The sequence below is a fragment of the Micromesistius poutassou genome (genome assembly GCF_964030765.1).
Source record: "Micromesistius poutassou genome assembly, chromosome: 5".
Classification (NCBI taxonomy): Eukaryota; Metazoa; Chordata; class Actinopteri; order Gadiformes; family Gadidae; genus Micromesistius; species Micromesistius poutassou.
Genome location: NC_140275.1, coordinates 13,143,334 through 13,159,814, shown reverse-complemented (window position 1 = coordinate 13,159,814; position 16,481 = coordinate 13,143,334). Strand labels below are relative to the sequence as shown.

At 46.3% G+C, this 16,481-nt stretch overlaps 1 protein-coding gene across 2 annotated transcripts in view; it reads right to left on the bottom strand.

Moving 5' to 3' along the window:
• Positions 1–16,481, bottom strand: part of slc4a4a (solute carrier family 4 member 4a) — a gene marked incomplete at both ends in the record, with an annotated part of 42,686 nt that overhangs the window by 12,554 nt on the left and 13,651 nt on the right. The window contains 8 exons of one of the 2 annotated variants that reach the window (XM_084468824.1): positions 42–196; positions 813–900; positions 1,468–1,625; positions 4,868–4,944; positions 6,123–6,218; positions 7,807–7,986; positions 9,956–10,116; positions 12,403–12,538. In XM_084468824.1, the coding sequence (XP_084324950.1) occupies positions 42–196; positions 813–900; positions 1,468–1,625; positions 4,868–4,944; positions 6,123–6,218; positions 7,807–7,986; positions 9,956–10,116; positions 12,403–12,538 (1,051 nt within the window). The remainder of the gene's footprint in view (positions 1–41; positions 197–812; positions 901–1,467; positions 1,626–4,867; positions 4,945–6,122; positions 6,219–7,806; positions 7,987–9,955; positions 10,117–12,402; positions 12,539–16,481) is intronic. The other variant, XM_084468825.1, reaches the window with a different exon arrangement.

Sequence of the window (16,481 nt, the reverse complement as noted above, 5' to 3'; positions counted from 1 at the left end):
CCCCCCTCAGAGTGAGGCTACATGTATTTGTAACTGGAGACCTTTTGCCAGACGAGGGGATGGACTTCGGAGGTTCTATCCGGATGGCGGGGTCCCACTCCCCAGGGGGCAGCACGATCACCTCGTCCAGGAACTCATCGATGCCGGCCAACAGGTCCCCTCGGTCTTTGGCCTTGTAGGCGATGTCGTGAAACACCTTATCGCAGAGGGAACAGAAACGGGGTCTCGGTATCCCATAACGAGTAACAATGTCACGCTACAAATAGGCTCCCACTCAGGTCGCTCTCTGCAGTGGAGTAAAATAATGGGGCTAAAGGACAGGTAAGGAATAAACCAGGACGGGGTGTCCCCGATTCTGGAAAGTAGTGTAAGACAGGGGGGGGGGTGATGCGGCCGAGATGAAGCCAAGGTTGCTTAACACAGCCGAAGTACATTATTTCCATTAACTGGGCTACCCTAAAGCGCTAATACCCCAGTTACCATCTGTGATAAGGTAATAGCTGCTTTCATCTAAAACGCTGATGCTTTGTCATCGCCTTTGATCAGCTGTGATTAAAATATTCGTCTGTGGTGCTTTTGCATTGTCAAGGAAACATCTGGTTGATGGCTGTGTTTGACCGTTGTTGTTAATGTTTGAATTGTAGCACATTGATTAGGAACTGTTAGAAGGCAGAGGTGTCCAGTTATTGAAAGAATAATGCAACCTTTTGGAGCATTATTGACCAATAAGGATCAAGTATTCAAAAAGACTATGAAATAAAGGGTTTGAATGTTCTCCTAATAGACATGAATGAATGAATCAGTGGTCTCACCTCGTCCGACATGAGGGTAGCAATGGCTCTTCCAATCTCATGGTATGCCTTTGCTTTGCCCTTTGGGCCAAGGAGAATGAATAGGAATCTGGAATGAGGAGTTTTTATTATTAAAAGACCATTAAAAGTTTGGACATTTTTTGGTTGCGGAGAAGCAATTTCAAGTACAAGGGTTTCTGTTGTGTTTGTCTTTCCTGGTCCACGGTTGCCCATCTGAGCGTATGAATGCTTTTGGTGGGTTTCTGACGTATCCTTTCAGAAAGTGTGTGTGTTCAAAATTGTCTAAGCTGAAGTATACACATACATGAAACATACATGTAAATGCAACATGAACTAATATATAACATAAGGGAACTGAAAATACTGCTCATTAGCTAGCTACCATCGGAAAGATGCTAACCGATTAAGAGGACACTAAGATTCTGCCTACGTTAGTGTGCATAATGGAGTCATTTTGAACATTTACAGTATGGGAGGGACAATATTTATTTTTAGGTTTATTAAATCAGGATAAGCTAAAACGCTGTGGTCAACTCAACTCTTCCTGGGGTCCACACATAACAAAAAAGACATCAACAACATAACTCCAGACTTTTCAAACTCAAGCATGAACTCCTTTTACCACACATTTTGTAACCCCAGGAACCTCAAGTACCTTGTGGGAACGGGCACCTCCGTCAGGGCTCCCAGCATCACAGCTTGCTGCAGGCGGACAAACGCCACAAAGGGGGCGTCCAGGAAGTCCACCTCGCCCACCAGCACGTTGGAGGCCTCTGCGTCTCTGGGCAACTTCTTCATGAACTTGTTCCTCAGCTGCAGGAGGAGCACAAAGAGGGTTAGGGAGGGCGGGAGTAAGGTAAAATGTCAGGTTCCCACCACCACCACCAGCGGCGGCGGCGGCCCACCCGCCATCCTTCTTCATTAAGAGGACCGTACATCACAGCAGACAAGTAGTGACCCTAAGACGACCTGCTGACCCACAACCTGCAGACCTGAGCTGAACAACCTATTGCTTCACTTTATGTTTTCTATTCATTCTTTTATCAAATGTATATTCTGTTCATGTAAACATCTATCAATTCTTAACCCTTTGTTTGTTAGTTGTTCGCCGTTCCTTTGTTTGGTTTTGGGCACAATCACAGTCACAGTTCTCCATATTTGAATTAACTGCACACAAAGATGTGCGTGCAGTGATCGTGCGCACCACGGATACGTGTGTGAATCTCGACTCTGTTCCACGCGGAGGCTGAGATACGGCGAGGTTCTCTGAATGTCGGCGGAGGAGGAGGTGGTGGAGGTGAAACTGTGGAGCTCTGCATGTTGTGTGTGTGCTGCGTCGGCAGATTAAGGAACCTCTTAGACATGCCTTTTATCCCTCTTATGTCAACGTCCACTTGCTGGGCGATGGTGACACAGAAGGGTCTACTAGGTTTTTGTGAAAAAATAAGCATATATATATACGTATGCATATATATATACGTACATGTATGTATTCAGTAAAGTACGGTTGCATAAGGACGACCAAATCATATAACTTTTTCAACTATAATTCCTCGTTTCATAGTTATACATGTTATAAATGTTCTAAATATAATAACAATAGGTTTCCATGGATACACTGTGAATACCTAATCAATGTTAAAGTTAAAATGCCGCCTTGTGCTTGCTTGCTTTCATCAAGTGTCGCAGAAGGTAATTTCATGATTAGTCCTTGATCTCTGGTCGGCTTTACACACTCTCTTATTAGATAAACCGGTTACAGGGGGGGTCAATTGCCCTTTCAGGAGAGCAGCACAGAGTCTTTCCCCATGGCCTGGGATCCACTCAAGGATATTTTGATCAGGGAGCCTTTCCACTGACAATAAAGATGGTGCAGAGTCGAATCATTAATCCAACAGTGATAAAAACTTCAAAGATGCCAATCATGAACACCAGATAAGCATGTCACTTGAAAGTGTGACATGTTCGCCGGAAGCCCGCATTGTACAGTATGCAGTCAATAAAAGTTCAAATGTGTTCCCTCCGAGTAGCTAACGTTTGTCACCACTGACGGCATCAGTGGTGAGTTTCACCGGGAACAAAACTAATGCTGAAAGAAACTACAACCACTAAGTCCCATTGAGCCTACCGCCTACGACCACAGCCAGTCGTCTGGGTGTTCGACTCACAGCTGAAAGCTTCGGGGTTCGTATCCCACAATGTTCACAGGCTACCGGGGGACAAATACCCAACTACTACTTGCTCCGCTGCATAAGCGTCTGCAAATGATTTAATAACTGAAATAGTAATGAATCGTATAGTGCAAAGAGAGTCCATTGGAAGCACATTAGTAAGGAATTGAATATTGAATATTTAATTCCTTGAATATATGAATATTGAATAAAGCCCAAATTATATTATCCATGTGAGATAGTGTAGGGTTTAGAATGACGTAAGACGTTCGCCATCGCCTGCAGAGTGAAATCGGTGACAGACCTTTAGGTCATGTGACTGAAGGGCAGTAGAGTCAGCACTGCAACACCATCAGAAGCAAAGATAAAAATAGTCACTGTGGAGGAAAGCGGTGCCTCCATGCTGCTATAATCCCAAATTCAGCTGAGGCAGTATATTTAAAGCTGTTTCGAGGTCTCAAACTCATGGATCGGATATAAAAAATAACTCCCATATCAGGACAAATGAGTGACGTCGATACAAATCCCATTACAACTAAAAAGATGTAGGACAAAAGTAAATCACATTGTCCCAGGCTGACTGAGTATGGGGTTGGTTTAGGAAAGTATTATTAAGAAAGTCCAAACTGGTGTTAGATAAGGTTTTGAAAAGAAGGGATTTCACCAACATGCCCATAAGGACTGTTTAGAAAACAACACCCTGGAACTCTGACTCATGATCCTTCTGCAAAATTGGTGGTGTATTTATGTGTATTTATGCAATCTTCAGCCATTTTCAGCCATTTTCTGCAGCCTGTGTAGGTGCATTTCAAGAAATTTTAATTTCAGGGGAGGGAAAACGGCTGGAAAGGTCTGATAAACCCACTCATTGTCTTGTCCCAACAATTGCCAAATCGCCAGATCAAATCGAAAAAATTATTCTGACCGAGAAACATTTTTGTACTGGCAGTGCGGAGAGCGGCACCCATGTACACATGTGTGGGTCCAGGGGACTCTGTGTGGGAGACTCTGCATGGTGGCATCCTCCCTTTCGGAGGACTTATGAAGACCATCTGGCCCAGCGAGATCCCCAAATCACAGAGTCCCCAGGGGACGTTACGGTCTCCAATCTCTGACTACTCATGGTGTCCCTCCGCAGCAGCAGCACAGAGCTCACCGGGTCCAGCCCAACCCCCGCTCCCGCAGGGACCTGGCCTTGGACATGACCCGACCATGGTTCTGATTAAACAGCTACGGGGCTACCGTGCTAACAACACTGTAATGCAGTGAGAATAATCAGACTTCCCGGGAAGCTGGTCCCCAGAGGACGTGAGTGTGAGTGCTGTGCGTGCTGCAGCAGTGTCAACAATGATAAACATGTTAGAAACAATTAAAAACTGCTATTTCTATTTCTGTGTATGTGCCTGCACATGTGTGTGTGCGTGTGTGTGCCTGTGATTGTGCGTGTGCGTGTGTGCGCATGTACGGCATGTGCACGCACGTTCGCTTGAGTGTGGTTGTAGTTTTACAGTCCCAGAGCTGTGTGGATTCAGCTGGCACAGAGTTCAGGTGAACTTTAGTTGCACTTTATCTCCACGGCAACTCCACCACCAGCCAGACAATAGCTTGCTGCCGATTGGGTCATCACCTCAGACAATTTGACCTTGTGGATGATGTATTACAGACGGTTGATGGTTGGTGACGTTGTTGCAGTGCCCGGGCGTTACTTTGCCCCATAGTTCTCTAGCACTTCTGCTCTTAAAGATTTTCCACCGTGAACTTCAGACACTTCATGACGGTGGAGGAGGAGGAGGGAGGGAGGGAGGGGGGGAAGGGAGGGAGGGAGGGAGGGGGGAAGGGAAGGGAAGGGAAGGGATAGGATCAAGGGTCGTTTTGTGCACTCACCTGATCTTTCTCGGGCTTGTCTGAGATGTCGTTCATGCTGTTGGACGTCAGGTTGCGGTGTGTGGGGGTGGGACTGCCTGTGAACAGAGACAGGTGGTTAGGCTGGGGGGGCCCTGGTACCTCGCCGGAGACACTGGCGGGCATGATGGAAGAACACCGCACCCGTCCACAAAGGAGAAAGAGAAAGTGGCTCCCCCACCCGGGTTATATTGCTCTCCATGCAACCCCACCCCCACGCGGCAAACCAAAGAAGCGAGTGCAAGAACACAAGGTGCCAAAACAGCTGGATATTAAACCAAAGGCTCAGCACCCTATATACTTATATGGGCTGTTATGCTTGAACCCTTTTATATATACAGTATGTATAATATATTTTTAGGCTCCAACGTTCAACAAGAATCCCACTTGAAGTTGACTATATACTGGCCTACAGTTTCTGTTGAGGCATGTTCAATTTGGCCACGTACGTGGCTGAAAATGTGCCTAACTGTTCAGATTCAACCAAAGGTAAGCACTACGGCAGTGCAGGCTTTTGGGGTCTGTTATCATTATTGTTTGAAAGATATAGGGCCCAAAGACTGCTGAAACCTTATATCAGTAACGGCTATTCAGACATATATATCTGAAGCCAATGAAACTTGAAAAAATGGTTTGTTCCCATCAGCCAGTCGTCCTCCTCTCCTATCACACAGCCCCAAACCCGTCCCCTGTGCCCACCCACCAAAAAGGTAAAGGAGAAATGTTGGTAATGATATAGTTGTCAGAATGATGCAGCCCAAAAAAAAAAGAGGAAATGCCTACAAATCAACCATTCTCGCCAGGTTTAACGGGTATTGGCAAAACTTCAACTTTTATTTGCACAATTATTGACTATGTTTATTAATATTATTCTTATTATATTCTTATTATTATTATGTTGAACTTTCAATGCCGATCAAGGGACTGGTGTCGGAAATAGCTTTGGCTATATACCGAACACTGTTTCTGCAACTCTCAATGTTTCTTTGTCCTTTACAAATAATCAAACAAATAAATCAAATCTGGCAATAGGGGACATACATACCAACTACGACAATAACTAGGTCTTTTTTATGGGACACTACAACTAATAGTAAAAGGCCACTATTATAAGACTCTGCTAGACAGCGGGGTGATCTATTTAAGTCTTTTGGATGAATGGCAGGGATGTTAAGGCCATGCATGGGTGCTGTGGACCTTTGAGGGCCGCTACTCGCTACACATCTGATCAACTTACTAAGGTAATCCATGCTGGGACTCCTGGGGAGCTGTAAGTCTTCCATAGAGATGCGACCCGATAGGCAAGTCACTGAGTTCCCAAGAGGACTACGGGCTTTTAGTGGCGGCAGTGGATTGAGAGGGTATTAAAGCCAAGGAAAAAAGCCCAGGAAAATGCCAAAAGAATGGAAGAGAAGACGCAGGTTAGGGGGAGGAAAAAACAACAGAAATAATTATATTAGTTAGGACAGCAGGAAGAAACAGGAAAAGTATTAAGTAAAAGGAAAACACGATTGAAAGGAATAAAGGAAACAATGTGAAAAATGAAACAACCAAACATGGGTCACTGGATGGAATCTAGCGTTGCTATAAAACTACTTGCTTTTATAGCAAACACATTTAAATAAGTAAGCATGTAAACTGTGAATGTATGACTAGTTTAACACCTTTCTCCTGTATCCTTGACACTGTTTAATCACTTTATTAATACAGTATCAGTGAACTGTTTTATTTACATATGTATGACGATGTTATCAGGTACCATATCAATTATTTGGCAAGTTTATGATGCAGGAATTCCCCTTTGCCAATGCCAAATAATCCTTATATTACTAACCATTAACCAGTTAGCTAGATAAAACCACTTTTCTAAGGACCCATGGTTGGTAGTCTCAGAGAATTATAATACAAAACCATTAATAACGACTTAATTAATTAACATACAAACAAAATTCAGTTAGTGATCTTACAAATCTCTAACTGAAGCATGGATGATTGCCAGTAGGTATATCAATGATTAAAGGTAGAGTTATGGTTGGACGTTGACGCAAAGCAATGACCACACAGTCACTTTGACGCAGTCGTCAACCTGTTTTGGTTCTGCGTCGGGTTTACGTTAGCGGACCAATCACAGCCCTTGCTGCCGACGCAAGTTTACAGTTTTTGGGAGGTGCACGTCAGGCCCTTGGGGCGGACGCAGGGTCGGCAAGGACGTAATGGGTCCCTAAACCCCCTTGCATTGTGTTGACGTCGAACCATAACTCTACCTTAAGTAAGCATATGAATGAATTAGAAGCCATTTCTATTGGACGAGTGTGATTAAACTGATGTTCTATTTGATGTGATTGTATGTTTAGAGATGAGGGTTAGAGTTATGTTGAGATGAGGACATTTCACAGATTTCATTTTAATTGAACTAATTTCATTTGAACAAAATAGGGTAACATTTGTTTTGAAATAGCAACACTGGGAGTTGCAAAAATTTTGTTGAATCATTTCATAGCAGGACACATGGAAACAATAAAGAAAATTAGCTTTTTAAAATGATTGTGTAAGTGTAAGGGTTAGGTATTGTAATATCTAAATGCTAGTTGAACATGGAACATGGGAGTAGTGAGCTGTGCAATATTACAATGCAGTTTTTGTCTGTCTACAATAATGTCCATATTCTAAAAAATGTTTTAGTATCAGGGATGACATGATCAATTATTTAGATTAGCCAGGTAAGTCTTGAATTGCGATTATTCTGCACTTCATAAATTATCCTTTCAACTGCTAAACATAAATTGGGAGTTGTTTCTGGGGGGGGGGAAGTTAAAACGTGGACGAAAGCCGTCTCAAGTAGTATTGCGAATCTGAAGTCTTAAACCAAAAACAAATCAAAGTTGCAAAAAAAGACTGCACCAAACTGCCATCTGCATTACCGTTCTCCTGGTTGGAAAACAGCCTACTTGCACTGGAGACCGTCTTGCCGATGTCGGCCAGGGAGCGCAGGTTGGACTTCTTGGTCTGGTGGCGATGTTTCCTCAGCAGCGTGTAGGTCACCTTCTCCTTCAGCTCCGCCTTCAGCATGTTATTGGCCACCTGGTTGTCCGTGATCATCTCTACGCAAGGCGGACGCCGGGAGAGGGAAGGTGAGGTCAGGGTTGTCGTTTGAAGGAAAGAGAAGCTGTAACCTCAGCCTCGTGAACGATACTAATGACACACATAAAGACACAAAGACACTCTAATTCATTCAGGGAGAACTACAACTACTACAACGACCGTCAATGTGATGATGCAACACGTGTAGGGGTCTGATCTTCAGACTGCTTCTTAAGGGCTTTCGCAAGATTTTGTCTACAAGGTGGGGGATATCACTTTTGTGTCACATTTTTGGAGGGGAATAAGTGGACGATAAAACATCTGGAGAAAACACGTCATCCCAGAGACGATTAGCGATGACTGATCTGAGCGAGGGATAGACTGCACTGCTCGGGGGACGTGAGCAAGGGAGCGTCCATAAAGTTGTGGAACGGTCAAATCAAAAGGCCTATTTTTAAAATCAAGGTCAGGAGCTTGAACGCTGAAAGATAGAAGCCTCGAGGAAAATCCTTCACCCCTCTCTCTATCTCTCTCTCGCGCTCTCTCTCTCTCTCTCTCTCTCTCTCTCTCTCTCTCTCTCATTCACTGTCTGTCTTTCACTGTCTGTCTGCCCCCTCTTTCTCTCTCTCTTTGTTACTCTAGCTGTTTCTCTCGCTGTCTGTCTGCATCTCTCTCTCTCTCGCTCTCTGTCACTCTTTTCCGTTCCCCCTCCCCTCGCTCGTTCTCTCTTTCCCCTCCTCTACAGAACCAGTAGAGCAGTGGATGCCCATCAATTGAGAGTTGGCCTTGAAGCAAAGGGGGCCAACTCCCAGCATAGCCCACTAGTGTGTGAGGCGCTGGGCCAATTACTTTACATTACTGTCCTCTGATGATAGCCGCTCCTGCTGAGCCTCCTGCTGTCCCACGCAGCGATGGGAAACCCGCATGAAAGGATTGTTAATGAAGTCCACCTACAAGGGACTGCTTGTTCCTATCTGTCGTATTTAAAGTATTATTATAATATTTTGGTGTATTATTGATCATGATATAGTTTACCTTGAATTTCCACAATTACAGGCTTGGAATTGCTCCGTTCGAATTACAGATCTTGTTTTTTTCCTTTTTTTGGTGCACATCATGTAGTAGAGTTGATCATATTTGTGTGCAGTACGATCATGATATAGGTTTAGTTTAACTCCAATTAATCCAAGACTTTTCTTTTTCTAAGGGAGTTTATTTTACAACTTCCTTGGGGGAAGTAAGTTTGAAGATATTTAAGCATAGTAAATGTCATCAAAATGTCATAAAAAGTCATGACAGAGGTGAGTTAATATCAATAAATGAATGCCCAACATAAATAGATTTATGGCATTAAGTTATCCACACTTGGATTACAATGTGTGATTATGGTTTACTGACAAACAGTCCGACCTTCTTTCTAATGTTGTGGGTTGGCCCAGACTTAAAACAAAGGGAGAGGACAGGTATCCATCCATAAACCAGCACCTTCCACTGAACCATTACAGACGCAGACTTGTTTTGAAAGATTACAAGTCATTAAGGGAGTTTTATATATGCAGACAGAACCTGTTTCAAGGTGATTGAGTTTGACACCTTTGACCGACTTGGGTTTTTCAAGAATTTTTATAACGACTTCCAACTATGTTTACACTTTGGTGGCTTCTAATATGCATAGTTGAAAGATTAGCAACAATTGTGTACTGTAACGTTTTCCACTGCACTCCCAACTTTCTCAAACATGTCACAAATCAACTTATCCATGACAACAGCACTTCCCAAACCCGGGTGTCTTAAACCCTGTTCCGGGGTCACCTTGTTTTCATATGGGCCCTCGTGCTTGACAACTGAATGACACGCTATGGATCAACTCTCCAAACTGCTAGAAACGATCCACGGCTGAGGTGTCACAAGCCCTACAACCCCGACCGGTCGTGTGTCTGTTGTCCCTTCGGCCCCGGCCTGCGGTCCCGAAAGAGTCTCTGATCTTACCGACCACCTGGGACAGAGTGGACGCCTCCATGTCCAGCATGACGGTGCCCTTCTCGATGCACGTGCGGAGCTCCATCAGGCTGTGGAGGGACAGCGTAGCCACGTGGGGCTTGCTCCAGCGCTCTCCACCCTTCTCCACCTTCTCCTCGAACTTGATCCACCTGGACAGGGGCGCGGTAAGGGGGACGGGGTTCGTGGATAGATTTGTGGATGAGACGAGGAATGACAGCGTGACAGCGTCTTCAACGACAATTGACACAATCCCAAGTTCACTTTTTGGGTTTTGTTTTGTTTTCATTTTATGGTCACATTTTGTGAACGTAATAGGTTTTTTGTTTTGTTGTGTGTACTGGCATGTGGATTTTTTTTTTTTATAGCGTTTGGTTCCTATGGAAATGAACCTCTCGGCTCACTCCACTTTGGGATGTGGTCAACTGGTTTGGAGAGTGAGACGAGGGCAATTCCAAAAAGAGAAGTTTTATTCACTTCCCAAAAACAAACCAAACAATAAATAAACATAAAATAAATCAATGGTTCCAAAAATACAAATTAACCTTTGCAAAGAATAAAAGAAAAGCTGTTAGCAATTTTCCAGCTGAAATACAGCATAACTTAGCCTAACAGGAAGGCGTAAGTAGTGGCCTCACGTCAATCCACCTCTTACTTAACCTCCTAAACAAACAATGCGACACCCCTTAACTGGCCACATAATTAGTCACAGGTGGACCAATCAAGGCCATACCATGTGTCAGGGGGGACCATTTCAAACATAGCTATCGAACCATCCTGTCGCTGGAAGTGAGAAAGGTTTCACTTTCTCACAGTTCCTGAATGTATGAGCAGTTAATGATAGCATGGTATTTAAATGCATGTCGCCATGACTGAATATTTGTGAGAAGTTCATGTCTTTAATGTGTATGTTTTGTTTTTTTACTAGATAGGTCAGTGTAGGTCAGTGGCCTGACCTACAGACAAGTAAATTAACGATCATGTCTTAACCCTGGAGTGATCCATGAGACACAATCTAACTCACATTCAAACCAATGTAAATGTGTGTGTTTCCTGCCAAAGTTTAACCTATGTGATGAGTTTCGGGTTGTGGCACAAAGAAACGCAAAAATCACTTAGTTAATCCACTGTCCAGTGGTCGGACCAGAGTGTGTAAATGTGGCTGTAAACACACCATCAATCTTGTTCCATGTAACCCTTAACAACACCTCAGAGACAGCCAACAGACCTAAACCTCCCCAGAGCTGTAGAACCACGGAGGGGGCATGCATGTTGTCGTTCTGCAGGGAAGTGGACTTCCACTTGCAAGGCTTGAGAGAGACGAGACTTTTGTCTGTTTGCCAGTAGAAGCTGGTTTCTTTGGTTAATGTTACACAACAACATACTAATTGTAGTGGATGAATGAAAGATTGTCTACTACTCTGGATATCTGTCTCCTGGTTTATGACTGTTGCAACATCATCCACACCTGAAGGAACAGGTGCAATAACTGTTCCAAGTGCATGGGGTGTGTGTTTCTGACAACAGTTGACAACAAAGTCCCAGATCACCTATTCTTTCACTATAAGGGGAAGCAGCTGCCTAGCAGTTCCTCTCTGACAAGATAATTAGCAGTGGCCGTTAGTCACCTAGCTAGGCCTCAACATGTAAAGATCACCCAGTGGACCGCTGTGTACTCCATCTCGCTGTACTCTTTAGCGGACATATATAGGCACTTTAAAAAGGGACAGCTTTAATGAACAGTAATGAAATCCGAGACTGGTGGAATGCGGAAACGCAAGACTTGAATGATGGGCATACAATGACCGCACAGAGCCCCTTCTGGCCGGCCACTCACTGTATGCCAGCATGGTTGTTTTGTTCTTTGCCCATGTTGGCTGTGAAGGCTGGGGACTCTGGCAGCGGGCCAGCAGCACAGCCCAGTGCTGGTGATGAGATCTTTCATTCATTGAGGGGTCGTGGGCTGGCCTTGGAGCCCGTGATGACACAACATTGCACGGCCTGTGTGAGTGTGTGAGTGAGTGCGTGTGAGTGTGTGAGTGTGTGTGTGTGTGGCCAATCTTTCACAAGGGAGGGGTTAGGAGGCTCTTTCTGGATTCCCTTGTTTTGCCTCGCCCCCCCCCCCCCCCCCCTCCCCCCTCCCCCATTCAACGTTTAGCCGGACTAAGAACTACCGTACTGGAACATTATGCCATGCTAATAATAATAATCAATGACATCCTAGACCAAATGATACATGCAATCCGGGGGATATTCTACACGGCTGTTCACGGTTTTAACTCACTGTTTTCTCACTGCTCCTTTATATTTCACCTTTTTCTGGTTCAATTCAACACACTTTAACACAGCTTTCACACGCTTTCGCCGACGAGACACAGTTCTCTGCGCCCCTGTCTGCGGAGGAAACAACTTTTTTTTTTCGGCGCGCCGGATCCTACCTGGCCGTCTCCTTCCACTCCATCTCCTGGCCGTCCACCGAGAGCAGCTCGTCCAGCTCCGTGAAGAGCTGGGGCGGCGCGGGCCCGTCGTCCTCCTCCCCCAGGATGAAGCGGATCCGCTCGGCCGCCGGCGAGACTGGGGACAGAGGGAAGATGCTGCGGGTCAGCGGCTGGCTCTGCGTCCCGTCCGCCCCGGGTCCGTCGGCCTTGCCCTCTGGGCCGGTGGAGGCTGGAGGGGAGGGGGGCGGAGGAGGTGGAGGGATCTTCACCCCGTCGCCCTGTCCCCTCTCCACCGCCGCCGCCTCCTCCTCCTCCTTCCCTACCGCATCCTCTTCCTTCTCCTGGTCCTTCTCCGCCCGGTCGTTGTTGTTGTTTGACATCTCTGCCACGCACTGGCACCCCGCTTTTTCTTTTTTTTTCTCCTCCTCCCCCCGCCCCCCCCCCCCCCCGACCGTCCCGCCGACGTGGGTGATACTCCGTCCGAGAGAGAGAGCGCGAGAGAGAGAGAGAGAGAGAGAGAGAGAGAGAGAGAGAGAGAGAGAGAGAGAGAGAGAGAGAGAGAGAGAGAGAGAGAGAGAGAGAGAGAGAGAGAGAGAGAGAGAGAGAGAGAGAGAGAGAGAGAGAGAGAGAGGGGTCGGGGAGGAGGAGGAGGGGGGGGAGATGGGATGGGTGTGGAGTGGCTCTGGGTGTTAAGGAGGGAGGGTTGGTAGGAGTGGGGTGGCGGGTGAGGTCGGGTGGCGATAAGGGCTTTGGCAAAAAAGCGAGGAGGTCCCTTCTTCTTCTTCTGCGGCTGGCAGCGGCGGCGTATCAACCGGACAGCAGCTGATGAGGACCCATTAAAGAGCCCCGGGCGAGTGTGAGGAGCCGTTACCCCGGGCGCTCACTCCCCAGCAGTATGTGTACCAGGTGGGAGGGGAAGAGGAGGGGAGGGGGGATAAAGGGGGGATAAAGGGGGTTCAGGGGGTCCCCTCAGTGGCTGTGTCCCCAATGCTTGAGCCTCCAAAGCCCCCCTCCTCCTCCTCCTCCTCCCCCCCCCCCCCCCCCATCTCCTCTGCTGTTCACCCAGAGCCCTCTCCCCATTGGTTCCCCGGTCGTTGGCACGGTGCCCCCGAGCGAGCCCCCCCCCCTCATTAACAATTAAGAATGGGTTCACAAACCGGGGCCTATTCTTTTACGTAAGAGGCTGTGCTTTCCTGCTCATTTGAATATCAAGCCCGGTGCCCCTCCAACGGGGGGGGGGGGGGGGGGCCCGCGCGGAAACGCAGAGGCATCGATGGTTATTTAAATAAAGGGTCTTCAAACGAGTGGAGTCTGAACTGCAACGTATCCTCTGAACTTGTTGGCCAACCAAGTGTATTCGTACCAACTGTTGTTCGAGTTTCTGCACACATACACACACACACACACACACACATAAACACACACAAAAACACACACAAACACACGCCAAAGTCCAAGCAAAGTAAACACACACCCATAAACGCAAACATAAACACACAATTTACATTATGGTATTCCTGTGAGAAAGATCCTAACTGGTATTGAGTCCAGGTGATTCAACCTCCTTATCCCCCCTAGAGCGTATAATCATGACAAACACGGTGGTCCTACAGAAACACGCTATGTAGGGTACACATTATAGATTATGGGGGATTAACACCAGTCGTTTCTTAACAGCAGTTGGGGTTTACTGCGGCGAGGAATCACTTAATGCACCTGAAACCCCCTCATTTCGTCTCAGTGGCGGTGGTGGTTGTGAAAAGCCTTTAATGAGCAGGCCTCCAGCCCCTCCAGCCCTCCGCACAAACATCCCATATAGGTCGTACCGGCCACCCAGTGCCCTGCTGGGTCCCATGTCACCACCCAAATGAGGTTGCAAAACAAAGTGGGGTTAGTGTTGGTTCATCAGTTCAAATGAGACGGTGCAGAATGATCTATTCATGTATCCCTGCGTGACAACAGTCACAACACGGACCGCCCAACACAACGGATGATTGTGACTATGATCTTATTCCACCGCTCACTGTTCTGCGATGCTTCAGTCTAATGACACTTCATCCCCTCACCGCAAATCATTCGTGATAGGAAAGGAGTGTAAAGGAGTGGAAGCATTCACATTTCTGCAGCTATATGGTAGAACCGTACAGTTCTAACGTATAGCTGCAATGTGTATGCTTGAGCTCCATTACTGCAACTAAACCGCAGAACTTTACGGTAGTTACAGTAGTTCTCCTGCTATTATCAGTATCAGTAATGTTCACAGGAGAACTGTATCTCAAACATCAACTTTCTCATTGAACGGTAGTGATCGACGGTTCCCATGGACAGATGTCTCCAGATTTCCCCCATAACTATACAGATTTAATATCATGATAGTCAGTCGTACGCCGAGCAATAACATGACATTACCTGTGAACTTAGTGAGCCATTCAGCGTGTCAGCAGCACTGGCTCAGTGCTAACTGGCAGCGAGTCAGCACAGCAAAGACAATTTATGTCTCCCAAGGTACGAAGGCATCAACAGCTTGTAGTGGGGGGTGGATCGGTACACACACACACACACACACACACACACACACACACAGTCACACACACCAGATTGCTAGGTGCAAGGTGGCGGCGGCTATCTGCTGGCACAGAGGCTCGGACACAAGCTGCAACTAGCCCAAAGTCCCGGCAATCTGTTTAATAACACGGTGATACTACGGCGTTCATTCACACACATCTGCATCGCGATGCGCGTCCACCGCACCACAGCTCAAAATAAGAGCACTACGGAGTGAATGGAGCTCATGTTGCAATGCTGTGTGTACAGATCACAGACGGATGTCTCTGCAGCTGTGTGCCATAATAACAGAGTGTGACATCCACCATCAACAACAATTTTGGTTAAAATACTTACACCAAGCATTTTATGGCTGTTTGTGGATGAAATCCTGGAAAATCTCTCACCGCTATTTATGTACAGGCAGAGATTTGGAGTAATTGATTAATTTCACTTTATCTGTAAGGAGCTCTTTCTGGAATATTTAGACGAAGAGGACAAAAGGCTGAGCCAGACTCATGCTGTGTGGCGCAGCAGTGGGTTAGAAAACAAACTGTGTGAGGGGATGGTTAATGCAATACCGTCTCAGTCCAACAGTTACTAAGAGAGCAGTGAGACAACGAGGAGGGTGCTGAGGGTGAGGAAGGGAGACAGGGAGGGGGGGGGGGGGATCACTGCATAGTGAAAGCAGAAAGAGAAGCAAGGGAGCCCAGAAAGGAGGAAATAAAAATCCCATCATTCAAACCCAATTTTCAAAGCTCTGTGTTGCGCTCTAAGCCAAGAGCCACGGCCACACAAAGGCAACTTTGTCCAGGCCCTGGAGGCTCATGGGACAGCGTGATGGAGGAAGAATGCCCCGGCTGCCCAGCGCAGAGCTGAGCGGCACTGCGACTGAAGGCCCCGTTCAGTCCCACTGCTGACATGCTTCCTACACAAATACCATCCAACCCTCCTGAACCGGCTGCCTGGGAATGGAATAATGTAGTGCTCTAACGATCAATATCAGCACCGAGTTGCTGTTGCAAAGTGCGTACGTTGACCTGAATGTACATGAAGGAGGACACGAAGGAGGGAACACGAAGAAGGGGAGAATACACACACGACGCTCTGGAGACGTTTCGTATGCAGGGCAGCCAGTGAGCGAAGAGCAACAGGGAGAGAGAGAGAGAAAACGAGGGAGGGAGGGAGAGAGGGAAAGCGAGGGAGGTAGGGAGGGAGGGAGAGAGCGAGAGCGAGCAAGTGGCTGGGACAGAATGCAGAGAGACACCGCCATGGTGGGGGTGAGACATTGGGTAGATATTGGGGTGCACTTGGGGTGAAGTGTTTCAACTGGGATAGTCTTTTAGCTCCAGTATTTACAGACAGAAAGACTTTTTCCATTACACTCAAATACTATATATATATATATATATATATATATATATATATATATATATATATATATATATATATATATAATGTGTTACTGTACTTGGAAAATCAATTAAATCAACACATATATTTTAATTAGTAATTAGTAAAAGAATGTACATTCT